General features: G+C 38.8%; 1 protein-coding gene across 9 annotated transcripts in view; it reads left to right on the top strand.

Moving 5' to 3' along the window:
- Positions 1–24,516, top strand: part of CTNNA2 (catenin alpha 2) — a 1,086,060-nt gene that overhangs the window by 806,492 nt on the left and 255,052 nt on the right. For all 9 annotated transcript variants that reach the window (XM_027622203.2, XM_027622199.2, XM_027622200.2 and 6 more), the window contains one exon: positions 11,954–12,034. In XM_027622203.2, coding sequence (XP_027478004.1) covers positions 11,954–12,034 — 81 coding nt within the window. The remainder of the gene's footprint in view (positions 1–11,953; positions 12,035–24,516) is intronic.

Here is a 24,516-nt window from a genome sequence, read left to right as displayed (position 1 = left end):
CAGATGGTGTTTATGGGAGCCACATAGTGAGGAATATTTGGGACGATGTGAGACATGTGTTCCAGGGTTTCGGCCTGCTTTCTACTTAGTTTAGTTTTTAACTATCATGGAGCAAAAATGCCATTTGCCTCATAAAGTTTTCATCAGTTCCAAGTGTGTGCAAATGCCCCAAGAGATGATTCTGTTATGGGGCAGATTCTAAGCATTCTCAGGGAGAAGGACATCAGAGAAGCCTCAGGAAATGCCCTTGCTTGCCCCTTGGTCACATGCCAGTGGCCTCCTGGGTGTTGGTGCTGGAGGTGGGGAGCAGCCTACTTCCATTCTGGCTTGGGGATGGGTTTACAAAGTGGAGAAAGAGCCCAAGCCTTCATAAACTCTGCTCCTAGAAAATAAAAGACAACACCAAAGGATTAACAATGAAGTTAATAGCTCTAGATTGAGGATTGCTAGTGTATAAATAAAATAGTTTTTCAGTTATTTTGACTGTCCAAATATTATTTTCTTTTAGTCCCTCACAGTGCTAAGGCTTACAGGTATCAGGATCTATGTGGTTGCTTTTCAGACAGTGCTGGACTTTTGGAAAGAGCATGAGATGAAAGCTTATGCCAAGATTGGTTGGTGGTGATGCTGGAGAGGACAGGAGGAGCATTCTTCACAGGCTTTGGCAAAGACCAAAGGAAGTCAGGTTTGTTTGGGTGGGGGAAAAGGCTTGGTTCTGAAGTATGAAAGGAAATCTCTTTGGCGGTCCCCGGGCATGCAGAAAGTGCTCAGTACTCCTAAACCATGAGTTTCCTTTTACCAGTGTTCACCAGGAAACTTCTTCCCTTTCCTTTGCTGTAGGGTTAGCCAACAGAATGATCCCAGGGATTCTGTAGTACGGCCTGCTTCATTGTCCTAGTCAGGGTTCTGCTCCTCTCATAGAAGCAGCATTTCACCGAACCCATTCTTTTTTGGTGTCGTCAAGCTTATCTATCCTCATCTCCCACTATTCTAAGAGAAGGGTTTGTATGTTTCTTGTCCCAAGTGCATGTATCGTAATTCTGTGCATGCGATTATTGTCTTTGATTTCCATCTTCTTCCTGCTTAGGTGAGATTTTTGAACAGGGAAGGAGGAGAATGAGTATGGAAAGAGAGTTAGCAGCAATATTATTCTATCGTTGATGAAGCTACCAATACAGCTTCCCTTTCACTCTACTTCTGCACAAAAGTAGCCTTACTGCCAAAGACCCATATCATGAAGTCATGTCAAGTAGTCAGAATACTAATTACTTCATTTATATTCAATACATATTTGTATGTACATATCTATACATATTTCTAATTTGTTTAACACTTATTCTGCATAAGGCACTCTGTAAGAAGTTTCAGGGTTTCAAGGACATATAATTGGCTGACAACTTCCTGTCTGCTATGGACTATTATGTCTCTCCAAAATTCATATGTTGATGAATACCCCAGTGTGATGGTATTTGGAAATGGGGCTTTTGGGAAGTAATTAGGTTTAAATGAGGTATTAGAGTAGGGCCTTCATGAGAAGATTGGTACCCTTATGAAAAGAGACACCAGAGAGCTTGCTTCTCTACCACGTGAGGACGTAGTGAAAAGGTAAATGTCTATGAGCCACAGGGAGAGCCCTTAGAAGAAACCAAATCTACTGAATATTGATCTTGGACTCTTCCACTTCCAGAACTCTGAGAAAATAAATGTTTGTTCCTTAAAGCACCCAGTCTATGGTATTTTGTTATGGCAGCCTGAGTTGACTAATACACTGCCCTTAAGCTCCTGTGCTTCCAACTGGGAAGAAGGAACAGATACATGATTATATCATAACAAGTTTCAGAGCAAGACAATATCATAATGATGCATCTGTATATTTGTATTTTACCTTTAGAGTGTGATATCTGAAATTCAATTAACAATGCAAGAGATTTGCTTTAGACATCAAAAATTTAATTAACAACGCAAGAGACTTGCACAATATATGAGTGTTGCCTGAGTGGGAATTATTCATAAAACACCAAATAAATAGCTATTTGGATGATAAAGATAATGATGTAGATGGCTGCAGGCACTCAGAGGAGGATGTGCTCCTGTGAACTGAGAGGTCAGGAATGTGTGATGAAGGAATTATAACATGAACTGGTCCCTGATATATTGTTTGATGTGGCAGAGAGAGGCTAAGGCAAGGGGGCTCTACACAGATAGACTTTCCATAAACTGAGGTAACCCTCTTCCTGAGTGTTTTCTGATTTCTGTGAACTCTCAACAACATGGACACTCTTACCTTTTTTTGAGAAGTTAAAAAATGCCAGACTCTAGGGATCGTTTAGGTGTTGATAGCTTTAACTGTAACTGAGTGGTTGGGGGAATATGCACTTAAAACTGAAGTGGAAGTTTAAATTTGACTGAAATTTAAATGATTTATTTAGTGTGGGTATATATGTGTTTTTGTGTGTGTATAAAATCAATGGAAATTTGAACTTAGCCTTCACTACTTTCATCTCAACTATAAAGACAAAATGACATTTTTTAGCAGTTTTCCCAGTTCATGGTCTCTCACAGGCTTTGAAGGAATGTGTGGTTAATTAACCCAAGGTTGGGAGCTGGGGGGGAGGGTGGGGCTTTGATGAAAAATATCTCTCTGCAGGGTTGTCTGGCAGATAATCATTGAGGACTATACCTGTGTTGATAAAGTAAGTAAAGAAGCAAGGACTGTAACATTACACAGGTGCCAACCACTTCCTATGGTTTTGAGCAGAAAATTGTGAAATAGGTGAAATTTATTTTTAGGACCCTACATTTTCCAAATCATTCATCCCTTGCATACCTTCTTCCTATCCACAGGTGCCTACTTGGAGCATCCATTTTTCTATACATGAACAGGTATTTCTGGGGCAGTTCTTAGGAGTTTCATACTGAATTTTCTGAAAGAAAACTCAGACATTCACCACCCACAAAAAGCTCAGATTCTACTCTGCAGCCACATGAAAACTTAATAAATAATGCAGAATGGTAAATTGTTAACGTCTGTATCCTTTGGCATAATACCTGATTGAAGGATATGGTCAAAAGAGGTAAAGATCTTCAAGAGCTAGATCCATTTAAAAATACTTCCTAGAGGAGGAGGATTTTGAGCTGTTTCTGGAAGAATCGGTAAAATTTAATTAGGCAAATGGTTGAAGAGAGAATGGCCCCTTTCTTCCAGGCACTAATATGAGACAAAAAGTTTATGAATCATTGAAAAAGAACAAATTAATTAGAGAGGTGGGCTATTACAAGAAGGAAATCCGACTATGAAAATTTAAAATACAGGCCCAAGAGTTTAGTAGAAAGTGAGGATCCAGTAAGAATTAAATAAGAACTGAGGGATTGAGCCTCGGAAGTAAAAGCTTGGTTTTGACAGGCCATAGTGAGGATTATGAAGGAGGGAAATCAACAAAGGTGTTAGTGTGGTGTTAGAGGCCTACACTGGGATAGGTGCGTTCCATAGGGAGAAGGGTTTGAGGGAAAGCAGAAATCTTAGAGACTTTTTGATGAATAAACTCTCAAGGCTAGTGACTAATTGGTTTTTTTATTAGGATTTAGAGCTTGGGCAGAAATTAGTGCTAGAGAAAACCCTGTGAGTGAAGCAAAGGCCTGAGGTCTCAGGGAGTGCTCTGGGCTGTGTCCATAGCGGACCTTGCCAGGGTCTTCCCCTTCTACCATCTTGCTTTCAAATTATTTTGGTCGGTGTTTTAAGGTCTCTGATTTAGTCAGGACTTTTTTGGTTGTAGCTGAGAGAAACCCAAAATAAAGAAACATGGGGGGGGGGGGAATTAATGATTCACTCATCTCAGCAGGAAATCCACTGATAGACTTTGGCTTTAGGTGCAACTGGATTCAGAAGCCCATGTGTTTCATTCATTGGTTTAATATAATTTATTGAATGCCTATTATATGCCATGCACAGGTGCCAAGGATATAATGATAAGCAAAATAAAGACTATCCTCATGAAGTGTTACTTTACAAGTTAATACATAATGGAAAGTATAAATGTATGTAATGGAAAATATGTCCAATGTGTGTACTGATAATTCTGGGCCAATAAACAGGGTCAGGGAGTCTTACCAATATTGCTCTCTTGATATTCTTATCTTATATATTGATGATTCTATCCTTGAGCACTGACAAGATCTCAGAGAAGTGTCAGGTGCATTTTTGCCCTGACACGTTGTCATTAGTTTTTTCCCTTTCTACCTTTATCTACCCCTCCACCCAACCCCATTCATCCCAGGTTCCAGGAAAGCTGGATTGTGATATGGTCAAAGTATCCTGATCATGGGTTTGATTTGTGGCCACTGCTAAACTTTTATCCATTCTAGAGAGATATTACCCATTTCTTTTCCAAGAGAAATGTCCATAGCTAGTGAAAGGGAAATGTTTAGAAAGATCCACGTTCTCAGACTGTGATTTACACATAATATAAAGGTATTACGAAATGTTCAAGGTTCCATAAATAATGGTGCTATTCGTAATAAGAATATGATTCCTATATTCAGAGTTTTAGGGTAAATGGGCAACCCTCCAAATACAATGGGATGACTGCTGGATCAATAGATAATTTTTTTCTCCTCCTTCCTGTTGTCTAAATTATAGGTTTAAATGACAGGAAAATATGTTGGAGATAAACTGCATGGCATATTATTGCTTTCTGCCATTCTGATGATTTTGACTTCCACTTCTTTCAAATAACAACAGTTTGAAGACTGGGCATTTGATTAGCTCCCTACACATTCAATATATTAGAATCACAGCTATGTGATATTTTGAAGATTTCTCATACATTCAATCAAGTTGGCAGATACCTTTAGAAAAAGGAAAAGAGTGATCGACATCTGCCTTCTCATAGCCATTTCCCACATTAATACCATGCCTCAAAACTCACGTAAAACCATGGATCTGGGGGAAGCACTGAGATGGTAGATTTATGTTCCAGGGCTTCCATGAGGACCACTTGTACTGAATTATGTGTTTAGGGTGGGATGAGGAATGACCTTTAAATAAATACTCAATTTCAGAAATTTAAAAATTAATATTCCCTTTTTTGTTTTATAAATTGGGGACTTGGTATCAGTTATATAATATTCAGCGTATACTATAAATATATTTTACACCTCTTCAGTATTTCAGAAGTGGTAATGGATATTAATATAGTAAAAAGGAGGGGCGCCTGGGTGGCTCAGTCGGTTAAGCGGCTGCCTTCGGCTCAGGTCATGATCCTGGGGTCCTAGGATTGAGCCCCATGTCCGGCTCCCTGCTCAGCAGAGAGCCTGCTTCTCCCTCTCCCTCTGCCTGTCACTCTGCCTACTTGGCTGTCTCTCTCTCTGTCAAATAAATGAATAAAATCTTTAAAAAAAATAAAATGATCCTATCAAGAAATGGGCAGAAGACATGAACAGACATTTTTCCAAAGAAGACATCCAAATGGCCAGCAGACACATGAAAAAGTGTTCAACATCGCTTGGCATCAGGGAAATCCAAATCAAAACCTCAATGAGATACCACCTCACACCAGTCAGAATGGCTAAAATTAACAGGTCAGGAAATAACAGATGTTGGCAGGGATGTGGAGAAAGGGGAACCCTCCTACACTGTTGGTGGGAATGCAAGCTGGTGCAGCCACTCTGGAAAACAGTATGGAGCTTCCTCAAAAAGTTGAAAATAGAGCTACCCTATGACCCAGCAATTGCACTACTGGGTATTTACCCCAAAGGTACAAATGTAGGGATCCAAAGGGGTACATGCACCCTGCTGTTTATAGCAGCAATGTCCACAATAGCCAAACTATGGAAAGAGTCAAGATGTCCATCGACAGATGAATGGATAAAGAAGATGTGATATATGTATATCTATCATATATACAGATATACACATATATACACAATGGAATATTATGCAGCTGTCAAAAGGAATGAAATCTTGCCATTTGCAACGACGTGGATGGAACTGGAGGGTATTATGCTGAGCAAAATAAGTCAATCAGAGAAAGACATGTATCATATGCTCTCACTGATATGAGGAATTCTTAATCTCAGGAAACAAACTGAGGGTTGCTGGAGTGTTGGGGGGAGATGGGGTGGCTGGGTGATAGACATTGGGAAGGGTATGTGCTATGGTGAGTGCTGTGAATTGTGTAAGACTGTTGAATCATAGACTTGTACCTCTGAAACAAATAATACATTATATGTTTAAAAAAAAAGAAGAAGAAGATAACAGGAAGGGAAAAATGAAGGGGGGAATTGGAGGGGGAGACGAACCATGAGAGACTATGGACTCTGAGAAACAAACTGAGGGTTCTAGAGGGGAGGGGGTGTGGGGGGATGGGTTAGCCTGGTGATGGGTATTAAAGAGGGCAAATACTGAATGGAGCAGTGGGTGTTATACGCAAATAATGAATCATGGAACACTACATCAAAAACTAATGATGTAATGTATGGTGATTAGCATAACATAATAAAATAAAAAGTAATAATAATATAGTAAAAAAGAGAAAGAAGGAAAAAGAAAATCCTTATCTAAAAGAGAGAGGAGGCTTTTGTTTTCCAAAGAGGCAAATATAAACAAGTTATTGAACTAAAATATTGACTTGTTACAAAAGACTGTGAAAAATCAAAATTTCTATTAATGGCCCCAATCCTTTTGTGTAGGATTAAATGGAAATATGAACATCTTCTTGACAGCAGGTGATGCTTTGGCAAACTGGACTTGAGTTCAGAGCCAGAGAATGGGAGAATAAAGGATCCCCTGTAAAAATCCAAATCAGGAAATTCATTCTTTTCTTCCCATCAGTTCAAATCATGGCTATACTCCAAATGTGTTTTGTAAAACAGAACCCAAATTCTAAAACAAATAAAGTTTAATAATCATGCATCTCCCTAGCACAACAGATGGCAACTAGGAAAGTCGCCTGCAGCAATGTGAAAGAAGACTCCCGCCTGTCGTCCTCGTCGTCTTCTTCTTCTTCTTGTTCTTGTTCTTCTTCTTCTTCTTCTTGTTCTTCTTGTTCTTGTTCTTGTTCTTGTTCTTGTTCTTGTTCTTCTTCTTGTTCTTCTTCTTCTTCTTCTTGTTTAATAACAGTATTTATTAAATAGCTATCTCTATTGCAGACTCAGTCACATCTCTCTGTGAAGATAAAGTAAGCAAGTGGGGAGCATGTCCGAGAAAGGCACACAAGATCACGAGATCTGTGGACAAAACATGACAAAGGAAATATAACTCAAACTGAGATTTTTCTATTTTTAAATTTTTTTGGTAACCTTTGAACAGAAACATGTGAAACTCTATAAAATCACAGAATCCTAGAATTTTAGAGATGGAGGATGGTTTGGACATGGAATGGAAAATCCCTAGACTGGGAGCACAAAGGTCCTGGTCAGACACTAAGTAGCAAGGTGATCAGAATCCGTTCATCTTTCTGGACTTTGTTGTCCTCAGCTTTGAGGGGATCCATGGGATGGGGAAGGAGAGGAAACTAACATTGATTGAGTTACCTCTGCTGGGTTAAGGACTGTGCTAACTCTTACAAATTCTATTTCTCTTACTGTTCCCGGCAACCCCACAGAGAAAACATTATCCACATTTTAGAGATGAGAAAGCCCCAACTGACTGTCACCCCCACCCCAGGTAACCCAAAAATAGTTTCTACATAGTTTCCAAATCAATTGTCTCATTTTTTTTTCCACAGCAAAAATACTTTCCTAATTACTCTGAATACTGTTAATGCCTTTTATTTTTTTTAGCACATTGACATCATGATTGATTGTCCTGCTAACCTGGTGAAAAGACAGGGCATATATTACACTACCCATTGTGTTCATGAGAAAACTCAGACATAAAAAATGGGCAAATTGTTAGTCTAAGACCACAGAGCCTACTAATGGATGACTAACTCTAGGAGGCAAGACTTTTTTTTTTCTCTCTCTCAGTGATTGTCTTCTTGTCCAATTTAAGTTGATAATTTAAAAGTATTTCCATATGTCAACCTAATAGAGCCCAGAAAAGCATGAAATGATGGTTTGCTAGTCCCCATTTGCTGTGTTAATCTGAGCATTAAGGATCAATTACCATTATTCCTGCACACATACCTTATTTAAAGAAATTAGAGCTGACAAAGGGCTGATGAATTAACAACTTCAGCCAGTGGCCAAAATTTCCAAAGTTCTAGTCCTTGCTTTTCTATTACCCAGCCTCTCTAAAGAGTGAGAGCAAATATGGCACCCAAGTCATCTGCATTTTTTTAGTTATCTTTAGCCAAAGACTTGGAAGCTGAAGAAACCCAGGATTACAAATATTACACAAGCAGAATCCTGACAACACAGTGACGTGGAATGCTAATGTCACCAGATATCCTCTGAGTTTGAAGATCAAATATAGTTGGCAGTAATTACACTATAAAGAAGCTCTTATAAAAGTAGTTTTTCTCTCCAGTTTGTCAAACCTATCCCTCTATATGATAAAGAAAAGCTGGCACCATTCTGCTCACTGTCCTCCTAGAACCCACCTTGCTGTTTCTTTTTTTTTAATTTTATTTTATTATGTTACGTTAATCACCATACATTATGATGTAGTATTCCATGATTCATTGTTTACGTATAACATCCAGTGCTCCATTTGATACATACCCTCTTTAATACCCATCACCAGGCTAACCCATCCACCTACCCCCCTCCCCTCTAGAACCCTCAGTTTGTTTGCTGTTTCTTGACTGGATGACTTTCTTTTTGCCACCCTGTCCTCCCTTCAAGTACTTCTCTCTTTCCTATTCAGATCTTACCGAACACTTAATGTGTAGCTAAATTCCCCCACTCCTCTGAGATTACTTGATTTCCCAAATGCATCATCTCCCTCTTTTGAACAACTAATTTAGCCTGTAACAGTGTTAGTCTCTCTGCATAGTTGTTAGTGTTCTTAATTTCATATTCTGCTTTACTCTCCTGAATTAGGGGCTCCTTGAGCATGAGGATCATAGATCTCACCTTTTGTGCATTTCTCACAGCGACCAAAATGATGCTTCACATCTAATGAACATATGCCTTGCAGTTACAGGTTATTGATCCCAAATGGCATACAGAATCCCACGGTGCCCTTCTTTTCACAGAATGAGGCAATGGAGCCTTCCCACACGTGTCTTTAGCAACCCCAGTTATAATCTTGAGCATCACTATTACCCCTACGGATAAGGTTGCCTGATCTAGTGCATAATAATACAGGACACTCAGTTAAATTTGAATTGTAGGTAAACAGAGATTTATTCTCCTTTTAGTATACATGCATTCCTCCGTTTTCTTTCTTTCTTTCTTTCTTTCTTTCTTTCTTTCTTTGTTTCTTTCTTTGTTTGTTTCTTTCTTTCTTTCTTTCTTTCTTTCTTTCTTTCTCTTCTTTCTCTTCTTTCTCTTCTTTCTCTTCTTTCTTTCTTTCTTTCTGCCAGTTAGTTAACATACAGTGTAATACTGGTTTCAGGTGTACAATATAGTGATTCAACACTTCCATACAGTACCCAATGCTTATCACGACAAGTGCACTCCTTCATCCCCATCCCCAATTTTCTTAAATTTAAAAATTAAGAAATATCTGACCTACATGACTCACTTCACTTGCCTTACCCTAATCCTTGCCCTGTGGGATCCTGTTTTTATTTAAAATTTTGGTATTTGTTCGACATGGGTTTTTTTGCATTAATTTGATTTTTGAAAATATTGCATTAAAATATTATCTTGATTACTGAGTTCTTTGGTGCCCCCTTAAATGTCATATCTGAGGTCAGTGCCTCATTGCCCTCTCCCTAATCTCAAGCCTGTTCTGGTTTTATTTTTTCATTTCTCAAATGGCAATAATGAGATGCCACTGGCAGGAAGAAATGATCCCAGTGTCTAACACTTATTTTTTTTTTTTAGTAATCATTTTTTATATTCATACTGTCTTGATTTTTTGTTTTTTACATTGAAAAGTTCAGTGATCCAGTTTCCTTCTTTCATAGCCACATTTTAAACCAACTCATAACTGTAGTTTTTCAAAGTAAGTTTTTATTACTATCATAAATAGAAAGGACATAGGAAATCTGGTTCTCAGAATGATCATGGGCTACACCTTCTCATATTTTAATGGCGAACATCCTGTTTGCAAGAAGAAAGCTAAAGAGAAAAGCAGCTTTGGCTGCTTCACTTATGGCATACCTGAATATGGAGACAGGGCACCAAAGTCACACTTGCTGCATAACCAGCTTCCCTCCACAGATAATGCAGCACATTGTTCTTCTCCATATGTTTTTCTTTTCTTAGAGCTATTTGTACACTGATATTTTAACACTGTAAAATGTTACCATTTTATTTTAAGCTCTTTCTACTTATAAACTTCAGTGTAAACACATGAAAGGGTCAGAATAAGAGTTTAGGGAGTGGAAAAGATATGGGGGTTTATAAGATTTTAGATGGTTAAAAATATACAGACATATACCCTGGTTTTGGCTTTTTAGTAAAAACTATATAGGGTTATACATCAGATGTTTGTTCAGAAAAAAAATAAGCAAGTTGCAGAAAAAATGACTGATTTAAATCTAGTTGTAAAGAGACCTGATGTATATATATATCAGCTTTATGTATCCAGGATTTTGTCATTGGAAGAGAATATTTAGAAATCTCTTGAATGGTAATTTCTATGGATCCTCAAAATACACTATCTTGTTATTTCATCATATACACAAATTACTATAGAGACCTACATGACTCTACAGAGACTTGACTATGGAACAAGAATTGACTCACCACTAGGACCATAAACAAATAAATCTCTAGGGTGTTTGACTAAAGGAGAGAGAATTTAATATATTTGAAAATTTTTGAAAATAATTTTCTCTTAAAGGGAAGATAATGCCATCCATAAAGGTATGTAGAGCTTTCCATCCATGGGAATTTTGTTGTTCCTGTTGTGGTTTTAAAAAGATAATGTAGATTCTATTTTGTTTGGTTTAATTGTTTTACTATAGCCATTAAAAAAAAAGGAAGGAAGGAATAAAGAGAGAAAGAAAGAAAAAGAAGAAAGAAAGAAAAGAAAGAAAGAAAGAAAGAAAGAAAGAAAGAAAGAAAGAAAGAAAGAAAGAAAGAAAGAAAGAAAGAAAGAAAGAAAGAAAGAAAAAGAAAGAAAGAAAGAGAAAGAAAAAGAAAGAAAGAAGGAAAGAAAAGAGAAAAAGAAACTATTCAGTGAAACTTCGAAACTTCTAAGTGAATAATTTATTAAAGAAGAGATTTTTGGATTTTTCATTTGTTTGTTTGTTTTGCCTTTACCTCTGCCTCTTAGAGTCATAAGGGACATTTTCCTTATGATTTCAAGCTGTGGGTTCCTTATTATCATGTTTAGCATCCCAGTGCATGACAGAACAGAAATTACAAACACTATATTTTGTAGTAAAGCATCTCTTTTGACTTTGATACAGAAGTTACAATATGGTCTAGGATATATTGGAATGAAATTCTGAATTCTGGTGATTTATTTTAAATGTTTTCTAATTTAGTTTTTATTTTCTCAATCATTTTCTATTCAGAACTGTGCTTACATAAGAGAGTAGCAAAAAACATTTGTATTTGAAGGCAAAAGCAAACCTCCTGTGTTTATTTAATTGATGAATGTCTGGAGCGGGAAAAAAACATACTTGCATGAAGTTGAGTATGGACATATGTGTAAACCATCCTGAGAATATATTGTTTTTCAGCAATTTAAATTTTTATTTCAGAGAAAACCAACTTTAGAGTTTAGAAATCCAACACATAATAGCTGTGTATTGAAAAGAATTTCCTCTCTCTCTCTCTCTCTCTCGCTTGGATTCTACCAGTCAAGTGTGTTTCTGAAATTTTTTTTTTAATTTTAATGTCTCTAACATTGAATTTTCTAAACCAGAGATTGTTTCTCTTCTCTTAATAGACTGGAAGAAAAGAAAAAGGAGATCCTCTAAACATTGCAATTGATAAGATGACCAAGAAAACAAGAGACCTAAGGAGACAGGTACTGTTTTTTTTATATTAAGTGCATGGTACTGAGTGGTGGTTTTTAAGAATGTCCTTTTCCAGGGTGCCTTAGAGCAACATTCAAGTTGCTATTCTTCATAGCATCTACATATACACAGAAGCATTTCATCAACAAGGTAGTCTGCTGAGCAGACAGATGTGACAGCCTCAAGACGTGTGATGAAAACACCCTCTGAAGAGGCAGCATGCTAACTGCCCAGAAACAATCTTCCCAGGTAGAGACTTGGTGAATTCACTACCTTCTACAATTGGTTTTTCAGTTTTCCAGATCCAGGTATACAAAGAGCCGGTTGTAGTTTTCTAGATTCTGCCGGTTTTTACTTAACACAACTACAAAGGCCTTAAATGAATAAACGAAAATGCTGATGGTTAATGAGAAACACAACTCTTAATCTGATGGGCTAATTAAGGTCTCTGACCCTGTGTATTCCCTTTGGGGATCCAAGTCACCAGGGGAATGTTGGCTTATCAGATGGTTGTTTGCGAAACTGGGGACCGAAACAAGGAAAGTTAGTTGGATGATTTGAATGGCTAATGGTATCATTAGTCTGACAGGTCTATTTTTGGGGATGAAAAAAATCTCTGGTCAGGACCCCATTTTATCTTGAAAGTGCTATATCTACACTGGTAACCCTATTGTCTTGTAACCCTTATTTTGTTTCCATGGTGAGCTCCACTTTCTTTGGTAGTGTTCTTTCTAGAAGAGTTATACCATCCATTAAGTTACAATAAAATTCCCTCTTGATTTCTTTTTTTTTTGAATTTTTAAAAATTTTATTATGTTATGTTAGTCACCATACAATATATCATTAGTTTCTGATGTGGTGATCGACGATCCATTGTTTTCGTATATCACCCAGTGCTCCATGCGGTACGTACCCTCCTTAATACCCATCACCGGGCTAACCAGACCCCTATCCCCCCTCCCCTCTAAAACCCTGTTTGTTTCTCATAGTCTTTCATGGTTCATCTCCCCCTCCAATTTCCACTCCCTTCATTTTTCCCTTCCTTCTCCTAATGTCCTCCATGCTGTTCCTTATGTTCCACAAATAAGTGAAACTATATGATAATTGACTTTCTCTGCTTGACTTATTTCACTTAGCATAATCTCCAGTCCCATCCGTGTTTATGTAAAATTTGGGTATTCATCCTTTCTGGTGGCTGAGTAATAGTCCATTGTATATATGGATCACATCTTCTTTATCCATTCATCTATTGAAGGGCACCTCGGCTCTTTCCATAGTTTGGCTGTTGCGGACATTGCTGCTATGAACACTGCGGGGGGGGCATGTGGCCCTTCTTTTCACTACATCTGTGTCTTTGGGGTAAATACCCAGGAGTGCAATTGCTGGGTCATAGGGTAGCTCTATTTTTAATTTTTTGAGGAACCTCCACACTGTTTTCCAAAGTGGCTGTACCAACTTACATTCCCACCAACAGTGTACGAGGGTTCCCCTTTCTCCACAACCTCTCCAACATTTGTTTCTTTCCCTGTCCATTTTTGCCATTCTAACTGGTGGAAAGTGGTATCTCATTGTGGTTTTGATTTGAATTTCCCTGAGGGCTAATGATGATGAACATTTTTTCATGTGTCTGTTAGCCATTTGTATGTCTTCTTCAGAGAAGTGTCTTTTCATGTCTTCTGCCCATTTTTTGACTTATTTGTTTTTTGGCTGTTGAGTTTGAGAAATTCTTTATAGATCTTGGATACCAGCCCTTTATCTGTAGTGTCATTTGCAAATATCTTCTCTCATTCTGTGGGTTGCCTCTTTGTTTCGTTGACTGTTTCCTTTGCTGTGCAGAAGCTTTTTATCTTGATGAAGTCCCAAAAGTTCATTTTTGCTTTTGTTTCACTAGCTTTTGGAGATGTATCTTGAAAGAAGTTGCTGTGGCCAATGTCAAAGAGGTTACTGCCTATGTTCTCCTCTAGGATTTTGATGGATTCCTGTCTCACATTGAGGTCTTTCATCCATTTTTAGTTTATCTTTGTGTGTGGTGTTAGAGAATGGTCGAGTTTCATTCTTCTGCATGTGGCTTTCCAATTTTCCCAGCACCATTTATTGAAGAGACTTTTTTCCATTGCATATTTTTTCCTACTTTGTCGAAGATTATTTGACCATAGAGTTGAGGGTTCATATCTGGGCTCTCTATTTGGTTCCATTGGTCTGTATGTCTATTTTTGTGCCAGTACCATGCTGTCTTGGTGATCACAGCTTTGTAATATAGCTTGAAATCAGGCAATGTGATGCCCCCAGCTTTTTCTTTTTCAACATTTCCTTGGTGATTCGGGGTCTTTTCTGATTCCATACAAATTTTAGGATTGTTTGTTCCAGCACTTTGAAAAATGTCATTGGAACTGTGATCAGGATGGCATTGAAGGTATAGATTGCTCTGGGTTGCATAGACATTTTAACAATATTTATTCTTCCGATCCATGAGCATGGAATATTTTTCCATCTTTTTGTGTCTTCTTCAATTTCTTTCATGAGTGTTCTGTAGTTCCTAGAGTATAGATCCTTTACCTCTTTGGTTAGGTTTATTCTGAGGTAATCTATGGTTTTTGGTGCTATTGTAAATGGAATTGTTTCTCTAATTTCTCTTTCTACAGTTGCATTGTTAGTGTATAAGAAAGCAACTGATTTCTGTGCATTGATTTTGTATCCTGCCACATTACTGAATTGCTGTGTGAGTTCTAGTAATTTGGGGGTGGAGTCTTTTGGGTTTTCCACATAAGGTATCATGTCGTCTGCAAAGAGAGAGAGTTTGACTTTTTCTTTGCCAATTTGAATACATTTTATTTCTTTTTGTTGTCTGATTGCTGTTGCTAGGACTTCTAGTACTATGTTGAACAATAGTGGCAAGAGTGGGCATCCTTGACGTGTTCCTGATCTTAAGGGAAAGGCTCTGAGCTTTTCCCCATTGAGGATGATATTCACTGTGGGTTTTTCATAGATGGATTTTATGAACTTGAGGAATGTTCCCTCTATCCCTATACTCTGAAGAGTTTTAATCAGGAAAGGATGCTGTATTTTGTCTAATGCTTTTTCTGCATCAATTGCAACCACTGTTGCATCCTGGGGATAAATCCCACTTGGTCATGGTGGATGATCCTTTTAATGTATTGTTGGATCCTATTAGGTAGGATTTTGTTGAGGATTTTGGAATCCATATTCATCAGGGATATTGGTCTCAAATTCTCCTTTTTGATGGGGTCTTTGCCTGGTTTGGGGATTAAGGTAATGCTGGCCTCATAGAATGAGTTTCAAAGTTTTCCTTCTGTTCTTATTTTTTGAAACAGCTTCAGTAGAATAGGTATTATTTCTTCTTTGAATGTTTGGTAGAATTCCCCAAGGAATCCATCAGGCCCTGGACTCTTGTTTTTTGGGAGGTTTTTGATCACTGCTTCAATCTCGTTACTGGTTATTGACCTATTCAGGTTGTCAATTTCTTCCTGTTTCAGTCTTGGCAGCTTATAGGTTTCCAGGAAGGCATCCATTTCATCCAGATTGCTCAGTTTATTGGCATATAGTTGTTGATAATAATTTCTAATAATTGTTTCTATTTCCTTGGTGTTAGTTGTGATCTCTTCCCTTTCATTCATAATTTTATTAATTTGGGTCCTTTCTCTTTTTTTTTTTTGGGTAAGTCTGGCTAGTGGTTTATCGATCTTATTAATTCTCTCTTTTTTAAAGATTTTATTTATTTACTTGACAGAGAGAGACACAGAGAGAAAGGGAACACAAGCAGGCGGAGTGGGAGAGGGAGAAGCAGACTCCCTGTCGAGCAGGGAGCCCGACGCGGGGCTCGATCCCAGGACCCTGGGATCATGACCCGAGCCGAAGGCAGACGCTCAATGACTGAGCCACCCAGGCGCCCGTCGATCTTATTAATTCTTTCAAAGAACCAGCTTCTAGTTTCGTTGATCTGATCTACTGTGTTTCTGGTTTCTAATTCATTGATCTCTGCTCTAATCTTAATTATTTCTCTTCTAATACGTGGCTTAGGCATCGTTTGTTGCTTTTTCTCTAGTTCTTTAAGGTGTAAAGTTAGTTGGTGAATTCAGGATTTTTCTATTTTTTTGAGTGAGGCTTGGATGGCTATGTATTTCCCCCTTAGGACCGCCTTTGCAGTATCCCATAGGTTTTGGACCGATGTATTTTCATTCTCATTGATTTCCATGAATTGTTTAAGTTCTTTGATTTCCTGGTTGACCCAAACATTCTTAAGCAGAGTGGTCTTTAGCTTCCAAGTGTTTGAATTTCTCCCACATTTTTTCTTGTGATTGAGTTCCAGTTTTAAAGCATTGTGGTCTGAGAATATGCAGGGAATAATCTCAGTCTTTTGGTATCGGTTGAGACCTGATTTGTGACCCAGTATGTGGTCTATTCTGGAGAACGTTCCATGTGCGCTCGAGAAGAATGAGTATCTGTTGTTTTAGGGTGGAATATTCTGTAAATACCTATGAGGTCCACCTGGTCCAGTGTATCATTCAAAGCTCATTTTTCCTTGTTGATTTTCTGCTTAGATGATCTGTCCACTGCTGAGAGTGGAGTATTGAGGTCTCCTACAATTAATGTATTGTTATGACAATAAATATGACTCTTTATTTTGGTTAACAGTTGGCTTATGTAGATGGCTGTTCCCATGTTGGGGGCATAGATATTTACAATTGTTAGATCTTGTTGGATAGACCCTTTAAGAATGATATAGTGTCCTTCTGTGTCTCTAACTACAAACTTTAGTTTAAAATCTAATTTGTCTGATATAAGAATTGCTACCCCAGCTTTCTTTTGAGGTCCGCTGGCATGGAAGATGGATCTCCATCCCTTCACTTTCAGTCTGGATGTATCCTTAGGTTCAAAATGAGTCTCTTGTAGACAGCATATGGTTGGGTCCTGTCGTTTTATCCAATCTGCAACCCTGTGCCATTTTATGAGAGCAAATAGGCCATTCATGTTGAGAGTGATTATTGAAAGATATGAATTAATTGTCATCATGTTGCCTTTGAAGACGTTGTTTTTACAGATTGTCCCTGTAAATTTCTGTTGTATATCACTCTTGGGGTCTTTCTCCTTTTATAGAACCCCCCTTAATATTTCTTGCAGGGCCGGCTTAGTGGTCCCATATTCTTTCAGTTTCTGCCAGTCTTGGAAGTTCTTGCATCTCTCCATCCATTCTAAGTGACAGCCTTGCCAGATAAAGTATTCTTGGCTGTGTGTTCTTCTCGTTTAGTACCCTGAATATGTCTTGCCAGGCCTTTCTGGCTTGCCAGGTCTCTGTGGATAGGTCTGACGTTATTCTGATGTTCCTCCCTCTGTACGTAAGGAATCTCTTCCCCCAACTGCCCGTAAGATCGTTTCCTTGGTTCTAAGATTTGCGAGTTTTACTATTACATGCCAGGGTGTTGGCCTGTTTTCCTTGATCTTGGGAGGGGTCCTCTCTGCATCTAGGACACGAATGTTTGTTTCATTCCCCAGATTAGAGAAGTTCTCAGCTACGACTTTCTCAATATATCTTCTAGTCCTCTCTCTCTCTCCACTCCCTCTGGGATTCCAATAATTCTGACATTGGAACGCTTCATGGTATCACTTATTTCTCTGATTCTATTTTCATGGATTCTGAGTTGTTATTCCCTGGCCTCCTCTTTTCCCTTTTTATCTATTAAATTGTCTTCCAGGTCACTGATTCGTTCTTCTACCTCACTTACCCTAGCTGTTAGATTATCTAGATTAGATTGGATCTCACTGATAGCATTTTTAAGTTCTGCCAATTCAGCTTTCATTTCTGCCCTTAGAGACTCTATGTTGCCATTAATCAATTTCTCCATTCTAGTTATTGTCTTCACAATTGCTAGCCTGAATTCCATCTCTGACATCTTGGTTATATCTGCATCCATTTGGAAATCTGCGGCATAAGTCATAATCTCTGAGTCTTTCCTATTTTGGGGGTTCCTCCTCCTAATCATTCTGTTGATGGGTGGTTGAGAGAATGTATAGAGTCCAAATTATTGACCAGAACCCAAGCAAGATGCACCTGTTTTCTAGGGACCTTAGGGTTGCTGGCCTCTTGTTCTCCCAGTCTGTCTTCTGGGGGAGGGGCCTGCTGCGCTGTTACTCAGGCAACCCTGTTTGGGCAGAGTTGCCCTGCCTCCCTGTGGCGGGGGGATGGGCTCAGTGAGAACCAGTTTGAGGGGCTTTTGTTCTCTGGCGGCTTTCCCTGGTGGCTTTCCGTGTCTCTCCCGAGAGTCAGAGCAGAAAAGACCGACCATTTCCAACCCTCTGCCTCAGAGCAGAGAGATCACAGTCTGTTCTTCAGTGAGCTCTCCAGGCCACACTATCTCCGTTTCTGTCTGTGCTGCTATAAACTGCAGCGTCCTGGATTGTGCGCCCCTCCGCAGTGCCCCCAGTCCTGCCTCCAGGTCGGGGCACATCTCTGCCCTTTGTGCTTCTAAAACCGCCTGCCACTCCCAGTTCGCATGCACGACCCCTGTCTCAGGGGCTGCCCTAAAGTTCTTTCCCCGCTGCTACTGGTCTGGGATTATGTGCCCCGTCCCCAGTGCAGGAGGCTGTTGCTCACTGGCGGTGTAGGATTCCCACAGCCAGGCTCCCTCCCGCTGCCATTTATCCTCAGATATCTGCCCACGGAATCATGGCTCCCTGCTTCGTACCTCGAAACCAACCACCTGCAATATTCTGTTTGTAGAGATCCAGATCTATCTTCTTACATCTCAGGCTGATTTCATGGGTGTTCAGAGTGGTCTGGTATATATCCAGCTCAATTCCAGGGACCAGTTGGAATAGGGTCCCCTACTCCTCCGCCATCTTTTCCCCCCTCTTGATTTCTGCCTGAGCAGCATCCTGTCTCCTACTGGTAGCTTTTGCATATATCCGTCTCATTCATTAAGTATTGATTGTGTTAGTCACTAGAACCAACCACTTTCCTGAGGCAGCAAGAGCCTTACTTTGTGCAGCAGGAAGAGCTGGACTGGCATGGCTGCATCTAGCACTCACTGCTCTTATGTGTCAAGTACAGACAGGATTAGAAAGGTGCCTGGGCAAGAATGACTAAGGAGCATGTTAGAAGTAGCTTGAATGAGAGGAAGACACCCCTTCTAATTACTACTGGGAAGCTTCTGGGCTCCCTTCAGGATATCACCTGTAGGTTGTAGGCATGCTTGAGCTAATGTCCTCCAGAAAAATCACAATTAGTTCTGGAATATGAAGAGTCTAGTTTACCCAGTTAACAAGTCCTTGTCGGGGAAGCATTTGCTTTTTATTTTACCTTAAAATGAGGGAGAATAAAACATTGTCCTGTACCAGATGGATATTTGGCCAGGTCTCTTTGCCCTTTTAGACCATCTCTTCATTCAAATCCCCGTCTGTTATGAAATGATACGGGTAGTAGGAATTGGGACTGGGGTTAATGGGAAACATTGAATCAGGCGTCCGGAGCCAGGGTTTTACTTCTAGCTCTGCCACTGAACTGGCTGTGTGACTATGGATCTGCCATCTCTTGGTCTTCATTTCTTATATATAAAAGTAGAGAGCCAAACCAAATCTGTAAGCTCTCTATAAGCTGTATAAGATTGAATGAGTGCAAAAGAAATCTGCATTTATTTCCTATGCCACAGGTCCTAATGCTTGATTGATGATCACAGATTTTGAAGCAGTGGGAGTATATCTTCTTTAGGCCCTTTTTTTTTGGCTAGATTGTCAACCAGGCAAAATTCATGAACTGAGTTTTCTCACCTCCTCAATCTCTTGGTTTTAGTAGAGACCATTCTGTTACATTCAGGAGCCAGCAACCTCAGCTCTCTGAGCTTATGGACCTATCATAGCAACTTTTTATGTCTTATTAGGAAGGAGTGGATAAAGTAATTTTTACTCTGGTGTTAAAATTCTCAGAAAAGGGTTTACTCTTTTTTAACTGAGGATAGTGGTGAAATTTGTAGATGGAATTTATGGTAAAAGTTGAAATGTTTTGGTGACAAGTTCCTTGGAGAACTTCTTTTAGGATGGCAGTGGAAGGAGTATGTCATCCTTTGAAATCATTCCATGCATAAAAGAATTATTTTTCTGCTCACCTTTCCCAAAGATTGAGAGGAATAAAGATTAAGAGAATTGTTTCATGATACTAAGATCCAAAAGTTATGGCATAATTTCACACCACATCCCCAAATTTGGTTCAAACATCTTTCTCTTTCCCAATTTGCCTTTCTAGAACTAAGATGGTTCCCATCTGTCAGTTCCATCCCTATCCATATGTTGGGATATTTTTGTCTTTCTTTCCATCTCTTCTGTTTCTCCATGTACACCTGTAGTGGTACAAAAGCTTCTCTGATCTAAACAGAAGCTACCTAGCACTTACACAAATGGAACATGCAACAATTCTGATTAGCTTGGCTCTGGTAGACCTTCATCTTAGATTTGGGTAGGTAGTTAATTGGATTAACAAGGTTTTGTCTTAGTATCTAATAGTAGGAAGGTATTGTGGCCCCCTGAATGCTAGTGGTTCAAATGAATGTTTTCCTGTGGCTAAACACTTTCTGTTCTGACAAACCTTATTAGAAGAGATTTTAAATGGAAACCCTCCAGTGTCCATGTCCACTTCCCTGTACACATGTAATCCTGTATACAATATTTAGAGCAATCAAATCACAATGGAAAAAAAAAAAGCTGAAAGCAAAGAAAAACATTTCTAGTGACTCTCCTTAAGTTTCCACTCTCAAGTTTCTTGCTTCTTCCTCAAAACCCTAAGTTTGGGCAATGTCCTTCAGAAGGGTGGCCCTGGAGTCTTGCAAAGTTCTAGTCACCAAATTAAAAAGAAATAAAGTCAATCATGATCATTATCTTGGACTTCCCTAATTAAAAAAAAAAAAGTAGACTTTTGTAGATAATTGAAAAAAATCAAGAGTAATTGAATAAAAAGGATTTCTGTTTAAGTAGGATTTTCAAGTAAGTGGATCCCCTTTCTTTAGACAGTATATCCCAAAGAAATGGGGAGTCACAAATTATGAAAAAGGTTGCAGGAACCCCAGGGTGTTATTTAAAATTGATTGGCTTAGAACCATCTTGCCAATTAAACCCATGAGAGTGGGCAGTGGTGGAGCAGAATCCTCTTAAGAGTATTTTGTTTGGAATTAAAAATGGATTTAGGGGACTATAACTGCCAGCTTTAAGCATTATGTTTTAATTTTAGAGCTGCGGGCAGAAGTATACCCATGTCTGAGCTATTGTCACTGCTGTGATTCTGGAATCAGACCATTATAAAAACAAATGCTTTTGGCTGACTCCCTGCCTGGGTACCTAGTAGCCCACATGGTCTACCCATCCTTTAGAGAGGACCCAGTCTGTGTCTGCCAGCTTGTCCTCCTTCTCTGTGCCCCCTGTGAACTATTCTAGACGTGGTCTCTTGATTTTCTCTAAGCTTACAGGGATGCTGGTCTAGCCTGGTTATTATTTTGGTCCTGTTATTAGTCTTTTTTTTTTTTCCAAGTTGATAAGCAAATCAGGACCCAAATGTTTCCCTATGAGAAGCTAATAAATAATAATCATAACAAGTTAGGGTGTTGCTAAACTTAGCAACTCTCTCATTCCCCAAACTAATCAAGGGCCTAATTCTTATCCCTTCACCCTTAATAGCCATCACAATAATTCCAGCAATGAGATTCAGTAAGTGTCAACTTGACAAAAATGTTAATTTTGCTATTACAATCAAAACACTTTCAACTAACAACGTAAGTCACGTATAGACTAATTTTACAACGGGATGAACACTTAATGGAATAGATTATGTAACAAAGGATTTAAAAACAAGCAAAAAACGTCATTGGATGGTATGTTTAAAGTGTATTTTTCAAGACCCTGTCTCCATAGAGAACTTATATAAGAAATATAACTAAAGGTGGGCAGTAATCAGCAGCAGCTTCTGAAATCACTGCCCACAAAATGAAAACTAAATTATAACTGACAGGTATTGAGTTCGTAAAATGTGCCAGGCACTCTTCTAAGTTCTCTACATGAATGGACCACATTTAATCCTCATACCAGCTCTATGAGACAGAAGAGATGACATCATGCCCATTTTACAGATGCGGAGATGAATTGAAGTAATGCATCCAGGGCCACATGGAGTATGGATACATAAAGGTTTCAACCCCCACAGTCTGGCTGTAGGGTCTTTGCTCATAACCCTTCCCCATCCTGCCCCTCCATCAAACCAGCATATGCATTTGGGTCACCCATATACCAAACTACTCTGGGGGATGCAGTTGGGAAAGAAGGAAGGTTAACATAAATATATAAAGGTGCTTTATGATTTTCAACAGCACATTTACTACTTCAGGGTTTGGGATGGGTGACATGTACATACTATATACAGAAAAAAAAAATCTGCAGTGAATGTCAAAAAAATGATGTTAGTTGCATTATGATATTGTCTCTCAGGTTTCCAGCTGTTATGGTTCACTGGGTCCTCTTTAAAAAATGCTATTATGTTTAGGTAGCTGGCTTCTCAAAGTGTGAATCATAGATTTTGCAAAAACATTTACAGAAAAAAGGAATTTTAAGGCATTCACTTCTTTTTCTTACATCTGCTCATGATGGGGCCAATTATTTTTAGAGTCATTGTAAGATAACATTTTAAAATCACTTATTTCCAGACTTAAATCTGCTTTTCCTCATAAGCACATGAGGCTGTCTATATGGTTATAATAAAAATAAAATAAAATAAAAAAATAAAACAAATTATTGACTTTTTCCAAATGTTTAGGTTAATGTTCTTCACACTGAAAACCTATGGCAGAGTTAATAATCCCTAAAGTTTGTTCCCTAGGTCAGATTGCCTTGCTTCTGTAGAAATATGGAGACCAGAGAATGATCATACAGTGATTGGGATTTGAAATACAGAACATAAACAACTTAGAGACAGACAGAGACAAACTGCATCAGAAGCACCAAAGATCAGAATCAAAAAAGCAAGGAGGAGAAGCACAGAGGTAGCAGAGGGCTCAAGAGCACTGTGAAAGGCCATCCTTTTGACATGTCTCTTGAAAATGGGTTATATATTCAAGCCATCTCTCTACCTTAGGAAAATCCTGATATGACAGCCCTGAATGTCAGAGCACCACATACTTATTTATCTCCTGGAAAATACTCATTAGGACAAGTTCAAAGTGCATGATTTCATCAGTTGGAAACAGTTCTTAAAATATCACTATGGGCAAGCTCTTCCCTTATGTAGACATTGTTCAAGTCATGAAGTGATTTAATTTCTTCTTATGAGCCATCCTATAGTTGATTACTAACACATTAACACAGTTTGTATAGGGCACCAAGCTTGACCTCTCCCTCATTAGCAAGTCTAGATCACAGAACAAATTCAGTAGCTTGATCAACATTGAATAATCAAATAACACACTGTACCGAGTGGAGGGATCTATAACATATGTGTGAATAGGAAAATGCTCAATCATGCGGTTCAGCTACTGATTTGTTCTTTTCTGCTAATTTCTCCAGGGCCTGGAAGTCAAGGAAAAGTGGGAAGGGGAAGGATAAGTAGCAATGATTGAGTCCCAAAACACATTCAAAAGAATATCTGTAGCTGGTCTAATCTCTGATACCTTCTCCTGTTCTAGGCAATGAGAATACCATTAAGAATCTTAACCCTGACACTGGACAATCAGCTATAGGATTATTGAAAAAGAATTTTTTTTTTTTATCATATTGTCTAGGATGAAATTCCTCAGCAGGAAATTCTGGAAGATTTTCAACAACGATGATTTAAACAAGGAACTTTTTTTTTTTTTTTAAGAATGTTGTTTTAGCTTACCAGAACACTCATCTTGATTAAATGAAGTTGGCCCATATTCATTGTTGGAGGCTATGTTTAGGCTGGGATTTCTTATCCAAACTTGTCACTGCAAGGGAGATAATTCTGAAGCATGTTGCACAAGAGTTTGCCACTACGGCCTGAATTGAAGTATTTCTAGAATTGATGATTACAGCTAATCGCCTTGATTCTGACTGAACATACTCAGTGGATCATTGCAGTCAACTTGTGGTCAAATATATCTGTTCCCTTTGACCCCTCCTTGCCGACGTTATCTTTTATTACCTGAAATGGCTGCCGGCATCAGTTTTCCAAGGAGAAATTTCCACCAGGGCAGCTGATATTTCTTTAATTTCCCCTTTCCCAAGGAGGCTGGATACATCTGAAATTTAGAAAGTGAGTTATCTACTTACAGGCCCTGCCTTTCCTGCTGTGGCCACCAGCCCTGCTGGCAGCCCATTTGCCCTAGGATCACTGTGTGTCTTGCTGGCTCCGGTGAATGTCACTAATGAAGGCTGAGGGAATTCAACAATGCTCTTTGCTTGGGTAGAAAATTGTGAAGAAGAGGATGTTGCTTATTTTTTTTTTAAAGATTTTATTTATTTATTTGAGAGAGAGAGAATGAGAGAC

Source organism: Zalophus californianus, chromosome 8, assembly GCF_009762305.2.
Source record: "Zalophus californianus isolate mZalCal1 chromosome 8, mZalCal1.pri.v2, whole genome shotgun sequence".
NCBI lineage: Eukaryota > Metazoa > Chordata > Mammalia > Carnivora > Otariidae > Zalophus > Zalophus californianus.
The sequence above is the reverse complement of the archived record's forward strand: the minus strand, read 5'-3'. Positions and strand labels throughout refer to the sequence as shown.